General features: G+C 50.6%; 2 protein-coding genes and 1 long non-coding RNA gene across 5 annotated transcripts; 2 read left to right on the top strand and 1 right to left on the bottom strand.

Moving 5' to 3' along the window:
- The first annotated feature begins 119 nt into the window (after window positions 1-119).
- On the top strand, window positions 120-6,669 carry PHF5A (PHD finger protein 5A). The gene is made up of 4 exons (XM_027884989.1): window positions 120-255; window positions 1,362-1,385; window positions 2,761-2,927; window positions 5,957-6,669. Exons 1-4 carry the CDS (start codon window positions 204-206, stop codon window positions 6,044-6,046), a joined length of 333 nt encoding a protein of 110 aa, XP_027740790.1. The 5' UTR covers window positions 120-203; the 3' UTR covers window positions 6,047-6,669.
- On the bottom strand, window positions 440-8,664 carry LOC114058037. Of its 2 annotated transcripts, none has more exons than XR_003571364.1 (3): window positions 8,196-8,664; window positions 1,604-1,748; window positions 440-674 (listed from the first exon to the last, which is right to left on the bottom strand). It is a non-coding gene; the product is annotated as an uncharacterized LOC114058037 (long non-coding RNA). The 2 variants fall into 2 exon arrangements; XR_003571363.1 differs by having other exon boundaries at window positions 1,604-1,660; window positions 8,196-8,658.
- A 3,160-nt stretch (window positions 8,665-11,824) lies between these two features.
- TOB2 (transducer of ERBB2, 2) lies at window positions 11,825-20,648 on the top strand. Of its 2 annotated transcripts, XM_027884988.1 has the most exons (3): window positions 11,825-12,057; window positions 13,667-13,757; window positions 16,175-20,648. In XM_027884988.1, the coding sequence occupies exon 3, from the start codon at window positions 16,261-16,263 to the stop codon at window positions 17,281-17,283; it is 1,023 nt and encodes a 340-aa protein (XP_027740789.1). In that variant the 5' UTR covers window positions 11,825-12,057; window positions 13,667-13,757; window positions 16,175-16,260; the 3' UTR covers window positions 17,284-20,648. The 2 variants fall into 2 exon arrangements, with proteins under 2 accessions (XP_027740789.1, XP_027740788.1); XM_027884987.1 differs by lacking the exon at window positions 13,667-13,757 and having other exon boundaries at window positions 11,826-12,057.
- The last annotated feature ends 2,770 nt before the right edge of the window (window positions 20,649-23,418 follow it).

Below are 23,418 nucleotides of genomic sequence, written 5' to 3'. Positions count from 1 at the left end.
CCGGGCGGGAGGAGGCGGGTGGCGGAGCGGCTCCCTAGAGGAGGATTTATCTCGGCAATCCCCCGCGTTTATCCGCTCGGCGACGGCGTTTTGTCACGAGCAGGGCTCACTCCGGCCAGGACCCGGGGGCGGTGCGGCGGTGAGCGCTCGGCGGGGCCGCAGCGGTAGAGGCAGCAGCAGCGTCGGGCGGGTGTCGCCTCGCCATGGCCAAGCACCACCCGGACCTTATCTTCTGCCGCAAGCAGGCGGGCGTCGGTGGGTCCTGGGGCACGGAACGGAGGGGTCCCCTCGCCCCTTTTCCCGCCGCGGGGCGAGCGGGAGGCGCGCGCGCGCGCGTGGGGCCCATCAGCGGCCTTTGGGTGCGCGCGCGGCCTGGGCGGTGGGGGAGGGGAGAGGAGAGGGGGCTCCTTCCCTCCTTCCTTCCCTGTTTTATTTTCTTTTTATTTCCCTGCCCCACCGTGCGCTAGGGCTCCAGCAGCACTTGGGAGCATCCTGCTGGCTGCGAGATAAATTATCTTCCAGGTTATACCTGAAGGAAGGAGATTTATCCTTGTCGCTTCTCGGTCAGAATTTGCCCAGTTGAGTCTTATAGAAAATTGGAAGTTGAGGCATCCCTTGCAGGTTTTCGTCGCTCCTTGGAAAAGCATATTTAAGAAGCAGCTTTTCTGCGAGATCTGTAAACACAAAATATTTGGCAGCACTGTGCAGAGGAAACCTTCTTTTAGAACACTCAGTCCTTCTAACCTAATCTGTCTATGTTGAAAATTAATCTTCTGACAAATCCCTTGTCTCTTAGACCCCAGCTGAATTACTGTTTACTCTTTGTGAATCTGGACATCTGGTCTTTGGAACTTGATATTTATGACATTTATCCAAGTTCCTAACATCATTGTTGTGAGTTTCCTAGACAAGCGACAAGACTTCTAAGATATATATAATGGCTTTCATGTTTTGAAGTGAAGAAGGCTATTTTGGCTGCCTTAAATAAACACTTGATTTTATTTTCTTTTCCCCTCACATTTAAACCAGTGTAAAAGCTATGCCAAGACTCCTGCACAGGATTTCCTTCAGTCAGGCACATTGGCTGTGTTTGAAATGGAATACTGAATGTAGGTTTTTGTACTGCCAATGGGTGTCATTGTGCGTTCACAGTGCATCGAAACTTTGATCTTGGTAAATGTCTCTAGCACGATATGCATTGCTTATTATAAATATGTTTGCATTTATGCTCAGACTGTTTCTGTGGTTTACCTGATCACTGCAGAAGATAACTCTTTGACATTCAAGCTCTGTAGTTACTTAGATTTTTCTCCTGCTTCTGCCTCAAATAACTTTTTTCTTCTTTTTTTTTTTTTTAACAGCAATCGGAAGACTTTGTGAAAAATGTAAGTATAGCTTCAACGTAGAGTTGCTTGAGAGCATAGTGCTTTGGTTAGAATATGCAGTTTGGATTCAGAGGTTGGATTATTCTGTTTTTGCTTTAACCACAAACTTGATGTCATTCTTTGAGGTGGGAAGAATTACTTGCATGTTGCAAGTGAAACTCAAGGAATACTTGGAAAATTATGAGCTCAAAATGCAAATGCAGTTCAAGGGTATGTACTGCCAGCATTTCGAGTGGCTGAGGCTGTGGTAACTGCTTGAATGGGTCCTTGTATATCTATAATGCAAAAATATCAGCCTGATCATTTTAAAAGCAGGGGGAAAAAATGGCTTCATCATACCTCGAGAAAGGTTCTTCTTTCTGTCTGTAGAAGAAAAAATGGATGGAGAACCTCTAAAGTTAGAGCAGGAAAAAAAACCCCACGGAATCAAATGCCAGTGCTCAGCTGTAAAAGGGAAGAAAGATCTGTTGTTAGATCCTTGTGGGGGAACAAAATTAATAAGGTGAGTGGTTTGCGACTCAAAAGTAGTATGAAAGTAGTAAAGTGCGAAAAGGACAGTCTGAAGCAAAAGATCATTTTCAAGAGCACCTGGCAGTGAAACAGATTCCCATTGGTAATAGCTGAGGGCTGTCATGCTGGAGATTTAAGAGCAGGTTAGGTGAGCTGTTTGCAGGAGTCAGGATTAGATACCTTGGGAACTGGTAATAGGATACGAAGCCTTTCATCCATAGGTCAGTGTTTTGGATAAGGCCCAACGCAGCAGAAAGTGGCAGTGGCATGTGATGGCTCCTTGCCTGTATGATACGAGTGCTTGAATTTCACCCAGTTCCTTGTGAGAGAGCAAGAGCAACTCTGTGAAATGGCTGTTTATGCCAGTTTGCCCTTTCTTTGGCCTTCTCACGGATGAAGGATTAAAGGGACCATGAGTACAGTCTCTTATCTCTTTGAGGACAATAACTCCGTACTTTTGTTGATGTGGCACTGTGGAAGTAGCTTACACTGCTGCTTCTGTGTATGTAAGGACACTCATCTTGCCAGTCCAGCATTTTTTTTTGCAAGTGAAAAATTCAGGAAAAGTAGTAGCACGATCAAAGCAAGTGTTGGCTAATCGCAAGGAAGTAACTTTGGTTTTCTTCTCTGATTGTGAATGTATGAATAAATTTTAAAAGCCTCAAATGTTGTAGGCTACTGCCCCCTGTTCCTCTCAAGTCTTAGTGCAAATACAAGGTTGTGGCCTGTACAAGATAAATTTCTGCAGTTCAGATGTATTGTCTTTGAGTGTACGGGCGAGTTCTTTCACTAGGAAGCTTTTTCTCTTCGATGTGGGGGCGGAGAAAAGGACATTCCGTAACCAAAGGCTCTGCTGTGCTTGCAGGTGATGGCAAGTGTGTGATCTGTGACTCCTACGTGCGGCCCTGCACCCTGGTGCGCATCTGCGACGAGTGTAACTACGGCTCGTACCAAGGGCGCTGCGTGATCTGCGGGGGCCCGGGAGTGTCTGACGCCTACTACTGCAAGGAGTGCACCATCCAGGAAAAAGATGTATGTTGTCATCCCGATTTTACTTAGTAGCCATGCTTACCTTTAAGGGGCGTGGAGCTGCTGAAATTAGTGTTGGGACATGGGATGCTTGGCACCAATTTGCGGTTCTTCATACCTTTCTTCCCCTGTTGATAGCTCCCCCTGTTTGCAAAGCATTTTGAGATATTGTAGCATTTTAAGGTATCGTAACTCTCTTTGTCCTTAAGGGTCTCTGATTATTTTGCACACTCACAGTTGTTTCCTGCACACACTGCTTTTTACCACTTCAGGTTGTTATCTTGCTGCTACATCTCCAGCCTAGATTTCACTAGGGTCAAAAATATTCCAGACACTGCACAGGCAGTGGCAAAAGCAGCTTCTCACTACAAGTCTGTTATCAGCCACTGACTGAGGGCACATATGGTACTGGAATCATAATCTTTGTTTTCCTTTGGAAAACTAACTTCATGTTGCTGTGACTGCATTAGTAATCATGTTTTACAACTTTAATGGCTCTTGTATAATTTCAGTGGGATACAATTCATATTTTCTTATTCTTTTTTGGAATGGTCTGTACTGTAGACATCTCTCTGCTAACACTTTTTGGTGTAATGGTCCCTTTTGTCTGTAGTCATTGCTATAATCTTTTTATAATCTTGTGCTGAAAGATAGGCACTGCACACGTGAAATGAGGCAGCTGTTCACCTCTTCTAAGGCTTTTGTTAATAATCAACACAAGCAGTGCAGGATATGAAGAACTGCAATGAAGTGTTAGAAAGACCTCAGGGAAGAGCAAGAACATGACATTTGCAGTTCAAATATTCCCAAAACATGGGCCTGATAGCTGTTAAATTGTCTTTTTGAAGGCTGTTTCAGTTTTGGTGCTTTGCAGATGTCATTTGACACACCCTAATGACAGATGTGCTGAGAGAATGGTTCAAATTGATTTACAGGAATGTCCTCAGCTGACTGAGTTGCTGGTTTGATTCTCTGCAGTGCCTGTGTATTCTCTAGAGGCCTTCAGCTAAATCCAGGACAGGGGCAGGTCTTCATTTGAATTTAGTCATTAGATCTAACAGGACCATAATCTTTTTCCATACCTGAACATGGATATAAGTACTGTGATGGTGGTGCTGCCTCCTACTTTAGAAATGCAGCGAGAACCAGTAGTTTTCTTGACTTGACTTTGGAACAAAGACACCTGGCTTCATAAGTCATGAGTAAAATAGGCTTGGTTTTATTTTTATCAATTTATATGGATTTCCAACAGGTGTTTTTCATAACCTGAGCTCACCTGTAGCTTATCATGTCTAGTTCAGGTGTGAAATAGCCAGTTGCTCTGCAAGGGAGGACTGTAGAAAACAGAGCTAGAGGAGAATTACAGATCTGGGGTATTTTGACAGCTGGGTGAAGGTTGCTGTGAGCAAAGACAGTTGATCTGTAGCAGCAAACTCAAATGTTAGGTATTGCTGCAGATCTGAAACAGCAGATTTGACATGATTGAGTTGCAGGATTGAAAAGTGCTGGCACAAGTGTAGGGTGCGTGCCCAGAAAGGGGCTGCTTGTGCTATTGCCTGTCACAAATATGGTATCTGGTGCTGATGTGAATGAGAAAAACAGGGAAAGATCTCTCTACCTGAAGCTTTTACAGTCCGAAGTTTCAGCCACAGCACTTCCATCATTCTCAGAGAAAGACTGAAAAAGATAGTGAAGCAAGAAAGCAAATACTAAAATGAGGGGAGGAGGTAGAATTCTACTGGGCACCAGGCAAAGGGCCTGGTTACTCTCGATTCATTGGTTCTGGTGGAGGGAGGAATGAAGAGCTACTTTGGTCTGCGGTAAGAGCCAGAATCCCACCTTGTCACCCAGTATACCTGTGAGTTGCAAAAAGCAATCTTTTCTTGGGGACAGGAGCATGCTCGTGTGCTGCCTTCTTAGGAGGAGGTGGAAGAACGAACAGAGCCCTGCAATAATGCTGTCAAGATTGTCACAGATTCCCTGGATCGTGGGAGACAAGGCTTGGAAGAGTCCTACTATTGAGGTTCAAAATCAAATAAGGAGACAGTAGCTAGAAATGGGTTGTGGCATTTCTAGGTGTATGGGGGAAGGATGATTTCTATTCCCCACCTGTCCTGTTATTTCTACCATGCAGACCCTCCCCAGCAGATTATGTCTCCGGCAGAGGAGCTGGACAGCTTGGGTGCAGATTCTACAGCATCTGACATCTGCCCAGAGGCTTTCTATATCTAATGCACTCAGGCTTACACATCAGCCAAGGATACACATTCCTCTGCCTGCTGGGCCCCTCACAGCTGCTGGGAAAAAAACATTTTGCTTTTAAGAATTATGCAGATGCTGGGCTCAGGTGGCCCATGGACAAATGTCCCCTAGTACACGAAGAGGTGCATCTCTGATTTGTTTTTTCAACCACACCTCTGAGGTGGGTCTCCCCCCCCTCCCCTTGCTTTTCTTGTGGCTTTTTTTCTCATAATCTACTGGAATTCAGGTACAAAAACTTATCTGTGTAGCTGCTGGGGGCAGCTGTCCCTCTCCCAAGATGACCATACAGCCTCTGCAGTAATCGATCCAGGAAATCTGAGATTCAGTTCTGCTGTCACAGATGAGAGGAGCTCCTATATACAAGAATGGCTTGGTGACATCTAAAGCAGCAAGATTCTTTTTGACTAAGGAGGGGAAAGGTTATTCCTCTGGGCCCTATAAATCCTGTGTATCCTAATTTAGAAAGAATTCAGTCTTGAGGCACTGAGCATCCTTTTCATTAAACTGTTGATGTTATATGAGCTGTTTTCCATCTCAACCTTGAGGAAGAGAATGTCCTAGAGTAATCCTGAAGAGGCATCCATACTCTTCTCTGTTCCACTGTCTTACTGGTAACCAGCACTGGAGGGCAGTTTGTCTGCACAGGTGATTGAAATATGTGTTGAGGACAGGGCGAGGAGCGTGGGAACTGAGAACCTACTAGAACTGCGCAGGTGATGACAATGTCCTGTGTACACCCATCTCCTAACCTACATCTTCTCTTCTTACAGAGAGATGGTTGCCCTAAGATCGTCAACCTGGGCAGTTCCAAGACAGATCTTTTCTATGAAAGGAAAAAGTATGGCTTCAAGAAGAGGTGATCCTATCTGTACATGGCTATACCTCCTGCCAGGTTGGCAAGAGGGTCTTGGAACATCTCTGAACTTTACTATTATTGGAAACCGGTTGATGATGTTTTTCTAAAGCAGTACAGATTCAGTAATATACCTGGGGCTGGAGAAGTAACAGACTGAATGACGACTGAAACCTGATCAGAACCAACGATCAGCAAGAGCAGATGAGGATTACTGTCTCTTGCCTTTGCAGAAGCTCTGCAAGTAGTTGCCTCAACTCTCTATACAAAGCCTGGTGGGCAAGCACTTACACACGGAGGAAACCAGCTCGTGAAAAGCGAGTGTCATTTCAGGTGTGGAGAAAGATCTTCTGGTTGTTCTTACTGGGCTATTTGAAATTGCCCCATGCATCAGTGTTGAAGAACAGAGCACCAATCCCATGTGTCTGCTCCCCTCCTCCATTCCTCCAGTATATTTCCATGCTGCCCTGTTTTGTAAGGAACCTGCTCATGGCTGGTGCCTTCCTAGGGAGAGCACAGCTGTTCCATGTTTTTTTTGTCAGATTAATCCAAGGCCCCTTCTTGTAACCATTTCTGTAGGATGCATACCAATAAAGCTTTTCGTTTGGGTGTTTATTTTTTGTACAACAAGGATTTCTCTCCGGTTCATTCTGTGCCTAGCCTCTCTGGAGCTTTCTGGGGACAAGCAGGATTAGCCCTGCTAGTCCCGCACAATGGGTTATCTGGTTTCTGACAGTGTCTGCTTATGGCCACGTGACCTTGCTGCAAGGAGCTTCAGGGAACGGCTATCGCTTTTGTCTGCCTGTGATCCCGGCCACTGATCATTTTGTCCCGTAGCATGAGGATCGCTGAGCTTGTAACCCTTATCCTAGCTAATACGGCTGTGGATGTTGTTTCACCATGCAAACATCCAATCCCTTTCTAAAACCTACTAAGCTATTTGACTCGCTATCCTGTTCTTGTGAATAAGTTAAAGCCTTCCCTCTGTAATGGGAAACCAACTATTGTGTTCTGGGCTATTGGCCGTGTGCGCGCTGGAAACCAGAGGCTGCTTGTTTGTCAAATACCAGTACAGGCTAAAAGCAGTCTGTTGGCTCAGCAGAGATCTGGAAATGGGCGCCTTTGTGCAGAAGCGGAACTGAGCTCCCTGTGGGTGCATACAGTCCTCAGATGGTTAAATTAGGGTCATAGCTCAGTGTGCCCTGTAGCCTTTAAAGTCCTCCTAGTCTGAGCAGTGTGAGCTACAGTAACAGGGTTGTCTTTGCCTGGTCTTGGGGTACAGAGCTTGTTCTGTGCCTCTTCCATGATTTCAGCTGTTCCCCTGAGGCCAGTACCAATTCCTTTAACTCCTCTCTGACTTAAATGCCTCTATTACCTGCTCTAACTATATAGATGTTTCATGTAAGAGTGAAAACGTGCAGGTAAGTTGTGATCATCCTTCCCTTTAAAATCCTTTTTCCCTGCTGTAGACAGCTTTAGCTATGACTGGCCCTGCAGCTATCTCAGCTGCTCCTCCCTCTCCTGCCCCCAGCTATTAATTCTGTCAGGTTTCTCTTCCAAGCATTTTGCAGTCCTGAGCGTATGTCTTCTTCCCTGCACCATAGTTCCCCTACACAGCTTCTTGTTATTTTTTTACGAATGTGGATGCCATTTGCCAAGAGATTCAGAGCAATCTGGCTCTTTGATTACAGCAATCCCGCTCTCTCAAGGTAGTTCTACCTGAAAAAGTAACTGCCTCTTGCTCCCGACTGGGAAGTCCATGTCAGAGCCATTATCAGCCGTGTTAAATTCTGTATTTCTTTAAAAGCAGGGCATGACATGCAGATTTTTTGTACCTGGAACTTTATCACTTCAACCAGAATTTATCACTTGCCCTCAGTCAGGCCACTCAAATTATCGCACTAGGAATGCGGGTTTGTACGTACTTTTTTTCTTTCCTGGAAGTTTCAGATGACAAAAGTTTTTTGGTGAAGGTAGCGAGAAATGAAGTTAGGAATTATTTTTTTGTCCCCTAATGCAGGGACCCCTAGAAGAGCTAATTTCAGAGCAGCCCTTGTTCCTAATCATTTAGCAGGATCAGCCAGGCAGGGGTTGCTATAGAGATACAAGTTTCCCCATCCCTTCCCCCATTCCCAAAAACAGCTAAGCATACTTACTTTCTTGGCACTCCCGATGCCCTCACGCTGACTGCTGGATATATCGGTCTCCGTTCTGAGAGTTAAGCTGCCATTTCTAGTTGTTCTGAGTCACTGGGCAGGTGGAGAGAGGGAGGGACAGGCTTTTTCCCCTTTGCCTTGTTTGCTCAGACAGCTCTGGGGAAAATGCCAAGTGCTGCTGGTGCTCAGATCAGTTCAGCGCCGCTGCCTTTCTGGTACTTTCAGAGCATGGATGGGACATTGCCCTGAAGCTGCTAATTCAGACAAGGGTAATGGATACATTTCAGTAGCCCTGAAAAACACAGCCTTGCTTGCTTGGTAATGTTTATGTTCACCAGTAAATGATACCCAGGCAGGGCACCTAGAAAAGTGCAGTATTTTTTTACCTACATAGATTTTAAAGTACTTGTCCAGGAGAAGGAGATTGCCTTGCTACAGTACTGGAGACCAGAGCATGTGCTAAAAGGGCGAGCTTCCCCTCGGGGGGGGGAGGTGGTATGAGAGGAGACGCGTCCTGCTGTGTGCAGGCCAAGCTCTGGGAGGGCTTCATCAGACCATGGAGTCTTAAGCTGCCAGATTCAGGGGCTCCCTGGCTGCCAGCTGCGAAGCACTTGCATGGCAACTGCAGGGAATGGTGGGAGGAACAGGGACCACTTTGTCAATGTGGCAGCTGAACTCCCATGGTGCTGCTGCCTGCAAATCCTAATGGAGCTAAATGTATCTTCTTGCTGTTAACTTTTCTAGGTAGGGTTATTTTTTCAATCAAAAGGATGTTGTGTAATAAGTAAAAAAAATCCCTTAATTTCAAATATTTACACTGAAGGAGAGAACATGGGACCTCTTGGCCTATTAAGTAATTTGCCACTGTTGCCAGTACTAACAAGTGTGTTCTGAAATGTAGGTGTTCCCTGTTACACACCCCTTCAGACCAACTGCCAGCCACAGCTACCGCTGAGCTCAGCAAATAGCTCCATAACACACTTCCAGTCCTTTGAATCACCTAGACCTTGTCTTGACGAGCCTTTGAGCCCGAAGTGTTACTTTTCTTTAAAATTAAAAGCCAAACCAAACAAAAAAAAAAAAGGTAGGTGAAGGCCTGAAGTCTGCCTGTTAGCTTTCCGTGCAGGAGCTGTGTGGACAAAATCTTGCTTCTGAAACCTTCTCTGCACAGGAGCTGTTATTTTCTCATAATGGGCATCAGCTGGAGATGTTTTCCTTTTCCAACAGCAGGAAAGAGTTTTTCATTTCCTTGGGATTGTCATGTGAATTGAACATGCAGAGGATTCAGGGTATGGCAGTATTAATTATGCCCAATTATAACCTGACTGCCCTTCCTTGGCATTAAATAACCCAGCCAAACGGGCTCTGGCCGGCGGCTTGGCAATTCCTTCCTTCCCTCCCCGTGCGCACATGACGCCGTAGCTTTGCTTTGACGTAATAGCCAAATGGCAGGGAATGTGGGAGCAGATACTGTGACAGAATTCCTCTGCCTGCATGTGTACCAGGGCAACGCCATAATTAAAGGAGCACGGTCAAGGCGCAGGTATTTTAAAGAGCCCTAATGTGTGACACCCTCTTAGTAACACCTTATTAAAACAGTAAAAGAATTTTAGAAATGTAATTGCCTTTTTTTTTTTTTTTTGCTTAATGATGCTAAAAATAGCTCAGTCATTTTGATTTCCTGGTCTCTGGCTGACAGCATGATTTTGTTTCCAGCAAAGCAAGGGAATAATAGAAAAAAAGAGATGCGTTCTTTTGTAACTAAATTCCTCTTAAAGTATGAGTGATGAAAAATAAGGCTGCTCATAATAGCTCTCATAAATCTTCCCCTTCTCCCTTCCCCTGCAGAAAAAAAAACCCAAAACAAAACCCAAAACACTTGAAAAGTTGTTGTTTTTTTTCCTTTAATCAGTGGGAAAATGAGTAAAGCTGGCTGCTGTAGTGCTGTGGCTGGGAAGGAGCTTTAACAGATTTCTTAATGCATGACATTGGCTGGCCTCAAAAGAAGTACTCTTCTGTGGCAAAGGTAAAGGGGTCCTGAGTGAGTGAGGACTAACCAAACCGAGAAGGATGCTGAGGCCCATTGTGGTAAGGGGACAAGAGAAATGCTTTGCATTTTTGCACTTGGGAGATGGTTGTCAGGCCAGCAACCCCTGTTGCAACAGGGACTGTGGTAATGCTTGGGTCACCAAGATGGGTTCTTCCTCCCCCTCTGCTTGTGTCAGCACTGGGAGAGCCTGGAAATGCTGTTCTTGGTGTCCCTTCCACTAGTTTGGAGTTCTACTCTGATCAAATGCTGTCTTGTGTGTGGACAACCAGAACCCTTTTCAAGTGGTGTGTGCGCAAGGTGATATGACCTTGGACTGTAAAATACATGTTCTGGGGGTGCCCTTAGGCATTTTCTTCATTTTCCTGGAACTAGTAATGGGTCTGATTTAAAATACAGGGTGCAGAGCTGTGTGTGGGAGTGAGTGCCTTCAGCATGCCAGGGGGTGGCTGTGGCTCAGTCTTTGGGGGTGTAGTTGCCCGCCATTGGCCCCTGGCCCTGGGGCTGTCCGTCGCCACGGCCATCCTCCCCCAGGGCCCCACGTAACCCCGAGCCTGCGAACACCCCGCCGTGCAGTACGGGGTCACCGCGGACAGCCGGGACAGGCCGCGGCCGCCCCGGCCACTACATCTCCCGGCGGCCTCCGCGCCGGCACCGCCCTCCGCGCACACCCCCCCGGGCTCACTGGCTGAGGCAGCGCTCCAATCCGGAGGCGCCGCCGGGCCCAGGCAGCCAATGGGAAGGCTGTTGCTAACACGCCGCAGTTATTTTTAGCACGGCCGGCGCTCGCGCACCTTGTGGGTCTTCCGACTCTGCCGCGGTCGGGCCGGTCCTCCTCCGCTGGGGGCGGAGGCTCACGGGCGTGCGGTGACAAAGTAGTCCGTGTGCCGGGGGGCGGAGTGCACGGGGTCGGGGGGCGGGGCCACGGAGGTGGCCGTGCAACTCCTGCCCTCCCCAGGGTGACACCACCGGCGCGCCTTGTCCCGTTGTGCCCGGTGGAGATGGGTCCGCAGCCACCCGGACTTCCCGCCCCTGTCGGGGTCCGGGGGTCCCGGGGTCCCGAGGGATTTGCAGCGACCGAGGGAGCCGGGGTTACCCGTGGGCACGTCTTCCCGAGCTCTGCCGCTATAGCGGGGCTGGGGCTCCACCACGGGATGTTTTACAAATGTGGGCGGGGGCTGTGCGGGGAATTGTCCCCGTGCACGGAACTGTTCCCTGGGGAGCCCCGGGGCCGGCCCTGCCACTGAGCCGGGGCCTGACAGCGCCCGTGGTGCGTGGGGGCGCGGAACGCGCCGGACGGTCCTGTCTCTCCCCGCTCCGTTCGATGGCCCAGCCGAGCCCCACCCCCGCCTCGGGCTAAGCCGCTTGGGGAAATCCTCAGGTCAATCCCCGCTAAGCTACCATCCGTCCCCTTCCTTCCTTCCCCCGCGCTCGGAGCCGGGACACCCCCGGGACCGGGGGCAGCACAGGCAAGCCCGGCCCCCCGCCCGTCCTGGGGCGCTGCGGGAGGCGGCGGGAGGGGGAAGTAGTCCCGGCCCGCCCCCTGCGACCGCATCACACGGGGCGGGAGCGGATCCGTGCGCCGAGGGGTTGCTAAGGGTGAAAGTTTGCCGTGAGTTGGCTCACTCGGGGCCAGGGCGCGGGCGGCTCCGGGGACAGCGCGCCACCACCACCACCACCGCAGCACCGGGCCCGCCCTGCGCCGCCGGGGACAAGGCAGGAAGGGGACGGAGGGGACAGAGCAGAGACCCGACGGCAGCGCCTACGGCCCCCCGACAGCCGCCAGCAGTCACCGGCCCTGGAGCCGAGGACGAAGTAAGTGGGGCCGGGGATGCGTCCCTCCCCACACCCTTTCTCGGGCCGGGGCTCCCCAGCCCGCATCCCCTCTGAGGGCTCAGCCTGAGGGGGCTGATCGCCCCCCCCCTCCCCGCTCGGGGCAGGCGATTTGTCCGTCCGTGGAGTCACCGTGCGGCTGCGGCCCCCGGGGGGATTAATGGGGCTTCAAGGGAGGGGGTGAGGATGAAAGTCAGTGGGTAGGGGACGCTTGGAAGTGCCCCAGTTGACCATTTTGTTCCCTTCACCCCAGTTTGAGGTAGGGGGGGATGCGGCTTAGCCCCAGCGGCCCCGAAAAGGGCAGGCTGGGCCCGGGGGCAGCGGCGGCACCCTGGGCTGCCGGGGGATGTCTCCGAGGTGTCCCCCTTCCCGCACGGCGAATGCAGCTCCCGCGAGCTCCAGCGGGAGAAGCCTGGCGACAACAAAGACGCTGCCGGGGCTGGGCTGGGCCGCCCCCCCCCCATATCCCCATCCCCCCGGACATCCCGATCCACGGTGCCCTGCCGGGTGTGCGGGGCCAGGAGCTTGCCCTTGGGGACATGTCCTCTTCCATCTGAACGTTCTGTTGGGGACCGTGTTTGCGACCCCGCGTGCCCCACCGGGGGGACGGGGACAGGCAGCGGGTGGGGGGAGACGGGGAGAACGAAGGACGTGCTTGTGGCCTCCCAGGCTCCGTCCCGCAGCCGTGGACGGGGGGTCGCAGCTGCAGGGTGGGGACGCACCCGCCCGTCCGTGCCGAGAGGGGAAGGGAAGGGGAGAAGGGGGCGGTTGCCCGGCGATCCCGGGCCGCGGGGCGTGTTCCCGGCCGTGGGCAGCGCCGGGAAGGGCGGGCGGCACCCAGCGCGCATGTGCCCTGGAAAATTTTGTGCCCTGCCCCGCCGAGGGAAGCGCCGGGCCGGGCGCGGGGTGCGCCGGGAGCCGCAGTCCGGGAGAAGTAGGTCGCGGGGAGGGGCGGGGAGGAACTACAGCTCCCGGCGAGCCGGGGCTGGCCGGGGCCCCGGGGATGGCCGCGATACCGGGGAGGGACGGAGGGGGCGGCCGGGCTCGTCCCCGCGGGGCGGCTTGTCTGGCGGCGGGGGGTGTTGGGAAGGGGGCCCTCATTCCAGACGGGCGTGTCCGGCCGTGGGGCCTCAGGCCCGCCGGGACATCTGCTCGAGTCCCGAGGCGGCGGCCAGCCCGTTCCCGGGGCCGGAGCTCCCTCGGGAGCTCGGAGGGATACCCACAAGGTCACCCGCCGTGTTGGCGTAGCCAGAAGAAGAGGGCATCGTTCCCGTGCTCGCTCTCCCCTGATGCAAGTGATGGTTTGGCCGCTGCCCTTCGGCACGCAGATAAACCGGGGGGTCTGAAGGGGCTCCTGCGTTCTCTCCGCAGAGCAGAGGAACAGCTCTTTGTTCCCTGCCGGCACCTCGATGTTCTGCCCGTGTACAGTGAGCCTTTAGTTTGAAAATCCTGGCCTTTATGGAAGACTGCTCAGAATACCTCTGACAACTGATATTTAGTAGTTTCTTGTCGCAGAGCCGTGCTGCTTGAGCTGGTTTTTGTTGTCGGTTGTTTTCTTTAAACATTTTATTATTATTTTATCATATTTCAGTGCAGTAGAAAGAGATTGAGGGAATCCTGCTGGAGCACATCTTACCCTGTCAACAACCTGAAGAGCCAGTGACTTTTTGTGCCCTCAGCAGGTATCAGTCGTAATGCCACTACTTTGGCAGCTCTTGGTGTTATTAGGCTAATTAAGTTATCCGTTTCTTAATAGTCAGGGTACAGAGTATTCACCTTTAAGAAGGAGGAGTATTTCATAAAGAAAAAGGAGGTAATGATTTATAATTGTACCTCCTCGCTGCTTTCTGCAGAAGCTTGATGAGGATCTGAGCTCATCAGTGTATATTGAAACATTTGTGTTGCAAATGGGGTGGTAACAAATTTTGGCTATTGCTGTTTTCCCAGTCTGTAATTTCTGATTTCTTAATAGATCTTGGATCTGGATTAGAATTTATCATGGGATTAAAAGATTTACAAATTGGCTGTTCTCTCCCTGCTTAATTTGCTGAGATCTCAAGCTGTACTTTCTTTTGAATGTCAAAGCCAAAGACGTGAGAGGGCTCCATGTAATCCCTCCTTGAGGTAGTATGGACTGCATAAGCTCTTGTTAGGGTTTAGGTGTGTTCTTTCAGGGGCTTGCTTTATCCTGTTTTTTTTTGTAGAAAAGGCTCCGTCTCTGTGCTGAGACTCTTGCCTTCTGAAAATGGCTTCTCCTCACTGTTTTCTAAAAAACTCTGATTGCTTATTTCTTTGATGCTCGTCTCCTTGTATTTGATCAGGTCTTAGTGACCTACCACAGTTTGTTACCTTACAGTAATTCCTTAAAGCAGGTTTTAAAGGTGAGGCCTCTTTCCCACTCCATCATTTGTGTTTTTTCTTGTTGCTGAGTCAAACCCAGAGGGTATTCCTTCCAGAACTGTTCTTCTTGTTGGGGGACTTGAAGTGTGGGATCTGTTTCTGGTTACCATCATCCTAAAGCCCAGCCTCTGTGAACTCAGACTAGTAAAGAAAAAGTATAGAATTCACACCCCTGGTTTTGCAATAAAGCCTCAAAATACTTGAGGGTTTCTTTAAAATTTATTTAACCCTTCTGTCCGCTAAACTAGACGAAGCGAAAAAGTCTGGTCAAGCCTTTTTTTCCTTTCTTCTGACCTAGGCGAGGGTGGATACCTGGCTGTGCTGCTAGGATTCCCAGTTTTTCAGGGGAATGCTGACAACGTATGTTTGTACTCCATCCCCACCCCCAAATAATTAGCACATGTTGTAAACATTGGCTTTAGAGCTGCATGAGAGCATCCTCGAAGCCCATTTTAGGAAGACAGTTGAATGCGGTGTGCCTGTTTGAGCAAGGTGAGGGCAGCTGAAGACAGAGCGGCCTCTGACTAAGCTGCCAATTAAAAACTGGATATTCTTCTTCCCTCTAGAGAGGTGTGGAGGCTACTGGAAGTGTGCTTCCTCTTAAAATATCTGTGGGATTCATCTTCTTTGGATGAGTGACAGAGTGTAATGCTGACCTACCTGGGGTTTTCTTAATACTCAGACAAACTCATTGTTTGCAACTCTGTGTATAATGGGAGAGTTGAGTGTTGTGGTTTTGCGTTGCACTTTTCTAGGTTCTCTCCATTTCAGAGACTTCCTCACAAGGGAGGGAGAGAAGGAGGATTATTTCAATCTTTGGCAAGCAATTTCAGTTTTTATTAAGTAGGTACCTGATCCTGGCAGAGCTGCTCATCTTCCCGCTGTGCAGGGATAAGCGATGTGAACTGTATTAGACAGGCTGTTGGCATGCGTGTATTTTGTGACCCCACACACATTTCCTGTCCCACTCTCCCCCCCAGATGAATTAAACTGAGATTTTAGGCATGTAGCTAGGCAGAGTCTTATCTGGGTGCACTTAATAAGATATGTGCCTGCCAGTCAAAGGGATAGTAAACATGGGCCGGCAGCTGGTGCCTCAGCATTCTCCCTTTCTCCTTCTCCTCCCTTCTGTGCTTGTGCCAGCAGGACGTGGCACCCGGCACAACCACCCGGCCTCCCGGAGGAGAGGCTGGCCCTGCTGTCCTGAGCACAAGCAAGTCTCTGCACAGGCTGCCGAGTGAGTCACGAGGCTGTTCAGGTGCTGTGCTTGTGTTCTGGAGAGGCTGGTGCAGGTGAGCCGTGCTGGAAGCAGCTGAGTGCCAGGGCACAGAGAGGCGTGTTAGATGTGCTGAAATAGCTCTGCCAGAGCAGACAGTTGCCTTCTGGGTTTCAGCAGCAGTGCTTGGCAGTGAGGGGAGCGCAGTGTATGTTATCTGTGTGCGCGTAGTAGCTGTACCCTTATTTCTTCTGAAAGAGCAGCAGGGAGACTCCTCCCTACAAGAATCCCTCTGTTTTGAGGACCAGTAGATTTGTGGTGACTCTCCTAGAGAGCTTTACTTCATGTTAGTATTTGTGCAAAGTACTCATTCTGCTTTTGTTTATGGAAAAGGTTCACAGTTTGTTCACAGTTGTTTATCTCAACAGGTGGAGAGCTGTTGTGTTCTCTAGTCTTCATCCAGTCTTTTCTCTCTTTCCTTAGGTCTGTTTGGAGCCAAATCTCGTCTATGTTCCTGTCACTTTGTCACTTTTAATACACTGCCCTGACTTGCTTGCTGCGAAGAGAGTATGCATCTAGAGATCAAAGTTGCTCTTAACTTCATCATCTCATACCTGTACAACAAGCTTCCTCGGAGGCGGGCAGACTTGTTTGGTGAGGAGCTAGAACGCCTGCTGAAGAAGAAGTATGAGGGCCACTGGTACCCAGAGAAGCCTCTGAAGGGATCTGGCTATCGCTGTGTTCATATAGGGGAGACGGTGGATCCGGTGGTGGAGCTGGCGGCCAAGCGGAGTGGGCTGGCTGTGGAGGATGTGCGTGCCAACGTGCCAGAAGAGTTGAGCGTCTGGATTGATCCTTTTGAGGTTTCCTACCAGATTGGTGAGAAGGGCACTGTTAAGGTCCTCTACCTGGATGACAGTGAGGGCTGCAGCGCCGCAGAGCTGGACAAAGAAATCAAGAGCAGCTTCAACCCCGATGCCCAGGTATTTGTTCCCATCGGCAGCCAGGACAACTCGCTGTCCAACTCTCCATCCCCCTCCTTTGGCCAGTCACCCAGCCCGACCTTCATCCCTCGCTCTGCGCAGCCCATCACTTTCACCACTGCCACCTTTGCTGCCACCAAGTTCGGCTCTACCAAGATGAAGAAGGGCGGAGGAGCCGGAGGAGGGGGCGGCGGAGCAGGGGCTGTGCAGCAGCCAAGAATGGTCAGGTCTCCCACCACCAACCTGCTGAAGCACAAGGGCCTCTCCCTGTCTATGCACTCTCTGAACTTCGTCGGGAGTGCTGGGAGCCAAGCCCCACAGTCACAGCTTTCCCCCAATGCCAAGGAGTTCGTTTACAGCGGTGGGTCACCAGGAGCCAGCAGCCTCTTCTTCGATGGTGTTGCCAGTGAGAGCCAGGCCAGCAGCATCCCGCCAGCATCGCAATTCAACACCAGCACAGGTGGTACCTTTGATATGGCTCAGGTCTTCGGTGGCAGCACCAATAGCCTCTTTTTGGAGAAGTCTCCCTTTGTGGAAGGACTCAGCTACAACCTGAATGCCATGCAGTATCCCAGCCAGTCGTTCCAGCCCGTCGTCCTGGCCAACTGAACACAACGGAAGGAGAGTATTTTGGGGCAGGGAGGGAGGGGGGAAACAAGAACAAAGCAAACAAAAAAGAGGGAGAGAAAAGAAAAATAGAAATATACAGAAAATATTAAAATCTTATAAATATAGGTTCTTGGGAAAAGAGAGAGCTCAGTGTTGTTGCGCTGTGCTGGCAACGCTCCTGAAGCACTGAATTGTTTTTTAACTCAGTCCCTGTGCTTTTTTCCTACTCACTTTTTTACTCCTTAAAATGAATTTTGGGATTTTTTTTGGTTTGTGTTCCCCCTTCCCCTACCCCAGCCCAGGATCTGGTGCAACTGTAGGCCACAGTGCTTCTGATTCCCTGCGCCACCCCCTGCCCCGCGCTGGACACAGGGTCCTTCCAGCTGGGTGTGGGGATGTCATCTTCATACCACCGTGCTGGAAGGAGGGACGGGGAGAGGATGAGTCAGTGTTGGTGGAGACATGCACTCTTGTTGCGTGCCAGCCAGAACGGGTGGGTGAGCTTGCTGCTTCTGTTACGGCTCTGCATGCAGACGGAGAGCATCTACTCGCTGTGCCCACGGGCATAGACCGTTGTGCTGTTGCGGCTCCAGCCCAAGCTGGCGTCAGCTGTTCTGTCTGTGTGCTGAAAAGCACTAACTCTTCTCCTTGACCATCTCCCAGCACATCGCAGGCAGAGCAGAACATTACTGTGAAATGGCTTCTTCCTGCTCCCTTTCTCATGTGCGCTTCCAGCTGCAGCTACAGGGGTACGGTGCTTCGAGCTGAGTGGCTCCGGTTATTGTCCCCTTCTGCACCCTGAGCAAGGGGGCTTTTCTGTGCTCACTCAGGGCTGCCTGGTCAGTCTGGGTGACAGCTCTGTGGTATAGAAACATCACCCACCTGTCCCTCTGGCTTGGGGGAGGTGGCACTGAACCAGCCAGACCCCACGTGGATCCTGCCCCCACTTCCCTGATGTTCTCCCCAGCAGCAGGGGCCAGCATCCACTTGGAGTGGCCTCTGAGGTCAAAGTTCTCATTCTCTGCTGTGAATTCATCTTCTTGACTGTGAGAGGGAATTCCTTCCATTTTGGTTAGCGAGGCAGCACAACTCTTGAGGAACAGAAAGGGTGATGTTGGTAAAGCTGCTGTCTTGAGTGGTAGCATAAAGGGTTTGTACTTTCAGCCAGGCAGGCACCAGACTAAATCCTTTCACCTGCCCTTCTGGAGGAGCATGAGGAGGTGGCTGATCTGGTGAGAAAAAGAAGCACCTAGCATAAATTCCTCATTCCAGCTAGATCACAGCATGGACAGAGGCAAGCTTAGAGCAGAGCTGTGATGGGTGCTCCAAAGGCGAGCAGCCATGCCAGCATGTGAATGTAGGGTGCCTCCTCACAGCAGGGCTGGGATCTGGGAATGCCCCTGCAGCTTTCCCCAGGATGATGTGCTGCAGTCAGGCAGTAGTGGCTTCTCAGATTCGTTGCTTCTGTGTCAAGGACTCTGAAAGCCAGCTTCACAGGAAGCCAAAGGAGGGCTGCTTCATGCCCAGGAAGGGTGGAGGCTCTAGATGGGAAGGGAGGTCTCCTTGGAGCCTGTTGTGTGAGCGTGAAAGTGTGCAGAGGAGAGAGATGGAGGTGATGAAATTCCAGTCTTTGAAGTTCTCAGTTTAAAAGAAAAATAAGCTTTCTGCAGCCTCTCAGACTTGGGCTTTGGTTTTCTTTTAATGATGTTTCTGGAGCGCATTCTGAAACCCACTCCTCTTGCACTTGTGGAACCAATGTGCTCTTCCATGAAATCCCTGTTTCAGGTGAGATGAGCTTGGCCTCATGCTTTTCCCGCTCCCTTCCCTTGAGCTGAGATGGAGGCTCTCCAGCCTTTTTGTAGTTGTATTGCCAATGAGCCTTTGCAGAAGGTAATGGACTGTCCCAGGGAGACTGCCACTGCCCGGAGCTCTTCAAGGAGAGTTTCCAGCGCACCCTTCCTTTCGATGGGTGATGGGGCGCACGGTCCTGACCTCGTGCCGAGCATGGATTCCCAAACGAGCTGCTTGGCATTGAGCTGTGACCAACACAGCAGGTGGGCAAGGAGAGTGAAGCCCAACCAGCTTCCCTAGAGCCTGTGCCCATGGCCTCAACCCTGCAGGTTTCCAGACTAGGAGGACTTGCTGAGGAATGGCCCGGCTGTTGGGTTTCCCTTTTTTCTTTTTTGAACCCTTCACTTACAGACATTACCACTGCCACCCAGTCCTTCTCCCTGGCACGGTGCTGCTGGGTGCACCCTGCTCGCTGCACTGGACTCTGAGGGGTGCTCAGCCCCTGATGGCAGGACCTGGTCCAGTTGCCCCCCACTGTCCCCACATCTGGCAAAGCCTCCTGCGAGCCGCTGCCGTGGGACAGCGTGCTGTCCTCCAGCACAAGGAGAGAGAAGAGAGGTGGGGACACCCCCTGGCCACCTGCTTATGTGTGTGAAGCTTTGATGCTGCTTTGCCCTGCCACACGTATAATACCTGCTTTAAAAATAGTGGTGTGAGTGGAAGGAGGAAAAGAGGAGGGACCAACCTCTTTGTATCTTAAAAGGAAAAAAGCGTGCTTCAGAGATGTTCCTCCAGCATCAGGCAGCAATGGAAACTAACGGCCTTTTCAGGTCTTTTCTAGTCTTGGATGTAGGCGTTCAGCTTCAATTTTATTTTTTAAAAACCTGCACTAATTTACCTGGTTTCTTAGGGAGAGAAGAGAGAAGATTTTTTTTTTAACTTTTATTTTTTATGGGTTTGTGTTCTTTTTGTTGATGTCCGTTTGTATTGAATAATTTGCTACATTTGTAAAAGTAAGAGGTATATATAATATATGTATATTTCTAACGTAAAAAAACTGTAATTTTTTTCTTTTCAAGATTTTTTCTTAAAAAGAGGAGAGAAACAAATATTTTTTCAGGAAAAAACTTTAAAAAAAAAAAGAAGTGGTGAAGAGTCCTTTCTCCCCACTCAGCCTCCCTCCTTTTCCTCCCACCCCTCTCCAAGGAGTGAATTGTCAGTTGCCTTGTGGGAGAGGAGTGAAAGAGGACAGAAGTCTGTATGTCTCCAAGTGGAGGGTTTCTGTGTGTGCTCTGCTTGGGTTTCTCTTGGAGAAGGGGGCTACTGAGAGGGGGAGCCAGAGGGTTGCTTTCTTTTTTTTTTCTTCTTTTTTTTTGTTTTTCTTTAGCGAAGGAGGAATACAATCAGAGTTTTGTATTCAGAATGTTGTGCAATATTTTGGAACGGGACATTGGTGTGTCTAGAGATTTAGTTAAAAACAAACATAAAAAAAACCACAAAAAGGTTGATCAAATCTGTACAGTTTCTATTGTTCCAGATTTTTTTAAGTTTGTATTAAAAGCATGATATAATAACTGGTTGTTGTGTGGTGTGTGCTCAGTGGGGAGAGAACACCTGTGGTTTGCCTGATTTTGGGTGAGAAGGGATGCGGCCGCCTTCGGATGAACCGGTGCTCAGTGTTGGCCTGTGCAGGCAAGGTCGCAGGTTTGGGGTGTGCTTGGCAGAGGGTTTGTAGCGGTAGGAATAGCTCGGTGATGCCCAGGCTTGCGCAACATGGCCAGGGCAGCTGTCACAGTGACCTCTCCCACTGCCAAGAATAGCAGCGCATAGGAAAACGTGGCGATGTGCCTGGCCGTCCCTGGTCCTGCCATGATTCAGCTCCCTGGGGCGGGGTGGGGGAGCGGGCTCTTCTCTGGGGGGTAGAGGAGGGAGTGGGATGCATTTGGTGCCTGGTGCTTCGAAGGCCTTCAGTCAATCAGCAGAGTTCCTAAAATACCCCGATTCTGTGGCATCTTGCCAGGGCCATCACCTGTGGGGCCAGGCTGGGAACCCTCTGGAGTCACCGCACAGAATAGATGAAGCTCCCTAGGCACTGCTTCCTGCAGAGGGGGGTGCTGGTTTTTAATTGATTCATTTTGCCTCTGTGCAAACCAATATGAGTTTACCCTGGGACATCTGGGGTACTTGCTAAGCTAAGGAAACATCAAGGTGGACATTTGGGCCCTGTCCTTCCTGCTGTGGGTGTTCATCCAAGGTGACTTCCCATAGCAGGGTGGGCTTAAGGCTGGATATAAGAATACACAGCAACGATGAAGATCCGATTTTCTAACCTCTCACTGCTCAGCTTTAATCAGCATCTATGTTGTAGGGAGCAGATCTTTTTTAGCAAAAGATGAGATGGCCCCTTTGCTGAGGAAGGTGCTGAAATGCCTGTCTTGCCCATTGTGTGCCAATGACTGTGTGACCCAGCTTCCCCAGCCCCACCACACTCCTGCTGCCTCCTGCTCAAGGGGTGGCTCACAGCTCCCCACACTGCCTCCTTAAAAAGCTATTGAAGGGAGCCGCTCTGAATGTCCTTGAGGAAATCAAATGTGGAGCTGGAGTTGACTCCCACTAGTGTCCTTAGCCATGCCCCCTCAGCCCCTCTAGCCTAAATTTCTTCCTGGAAGAGCTCACTGTGCCCTTGGCTTTGTGAGCCCCGGGAGCTGGGCTGCTGCTTGTGCCTGCTGTGTGCCATGTGACTGTCACACTGTGCTAAGCAACAAAACTATTTTTTCCCCTTTGTGTCTCAAACCTCTTGTAATCATTTATCTAAAGCACGCACAAACGCTTATCCTTAGACATGTTTTTGGAAATGGAAAATCGAGGGCGACTATGTGCCTTCCTGATCCTTGCCCTGCATTTGCTTGGCTGTGACGCAGGGAGGCATGGAGCCTTTCCCTTTTTGGGCACAGGTAGGGCCGGGAGTTAGTTTACAGCTGATAGCTGCACAGCCTGGGCAGGGATTAGGGAAGAGGTTTAGTATAGCCTTGTTCCTCCTGAGGTATTTGCCACTGTGCTGTGTCGAGGAGCCTGAAGGTCGGGGGGAGCTGAAACCCCTGCCTGCAAGCCGTGTGCAGGGACAGGCTCTGCCTTGCATCACCCTTCAGAGAAGAGAAAGAGGTGCTGAAGCTCTGTGTTGGGCCAGTGCAGGGTAGTGCCTGGGTGTGGGAGTGTTTGCCAGGTGTTTGGACAGTGGATGAGTCGATCCCCAAGCAGCGTGCTCTAGCAAGGCACAGCAACAAGATGGGACTTGTCTCCCGAAACCTCCAAAGTGAGGGGCGTGGGGGTGTTGTTTAGACACTCGTCACAGGGGACTCCGTTATTAAGAAGGAAACTTGCAACTTGAGTCATCGAGCAGGCGGGCTCCTACCTGAAAGGAGGAGACAGCTTGGGTAGAAAATGCCATGCGTGAGCCTTGGGCCTTTTAGTCTGTGACAGCAGTAGTTTCTGACTCGAATCGGGCTGTTCGAGGAGAGGTAGGGGGCTGGGTCCCAGAAGAAAGCCTTATGCAAGCATGAAAGGCCATTCCCTGGACTGTGTTTAAAATACAGACCTAGCAAAACAGCCCAAGTTTGGTCCAACAGGAGAGCATCTCCCGCTACCCCAGAGCCTCCCAGAGACTTGGGATTATTGGGATTGAATAACACGTGGCACAGGCGCCACCAACAGCAGGTGTCTCCCCGTGTCCCAGCACTTGCCGATATGCCAGGATCAAGAGGTGGAAAAATACCACTGGTGGGGGGGGGCCAGGACCTGCTGAGTCCTTGGCATCCCTGGGGAGTTTTCCTGCCAATGCCACCTGCTCCCTGCTCACATGGCTGTGACCCCAGCACTGCCCGTGGCCCCAGCGGGTGTAAGGGGCAAGGCTGGCACCATGGTCACAGAGGGACAGACAGGTCTTTCCACCCCACATGTTCCTCTGCCAGAGCACAAGGCACCAGCCCAGCAGCAGGCTGTGGCCAAGGTTAGCCGCCTCCAAAACCTTGCACTTTTTCCTTTGGTTTCTGTGGCGAGGCTCCAATTCAAACATAGCCGGGAACATGTTCACCCCAGCCCTTGCAGAGCTGTTCTTCCACTGTCCCCCCACTGCTGCTTGCGTCGTCACCTCCAGAAACCCGTTCTATTTAGAAAGCTGCTGAAGAATGAAGCTTTCACCTGACCCCAAGACACACCAGTGAAAGATAAGCCCCGGCTGGCACACGGTGCTTATGAGTTGTACCAGTCACTGAAGGGCACATTCTGTGTGTGGCCAGTGCCAGTGGCAAAAGTGACTCCAGTATGGTACATGTGTGTGCCGAGAAG

The sequence above is a fragment of the Empidonax traillii genome, unplaced genomic scaffold, assembly GCF_003031625.1.
Source record: "Empidonax traillii isolate 1590-97213 ecotype Southwest subspecies unplaced genomic scaffold, ASM303162v1 scaffold159:size1039807, whole genome shotgun sequence".
NCBI classification, from domain to species: Eukaryota; Metazoa; Chordata; class Aves; order Passeriformes; family Tyrannidae; genus Empidonax; species Empidonax traillii.
Note: the sequence above shows the minus strand (reverse complement) of the source record. Positions and strands in the feature narration are given on the sequence as shown.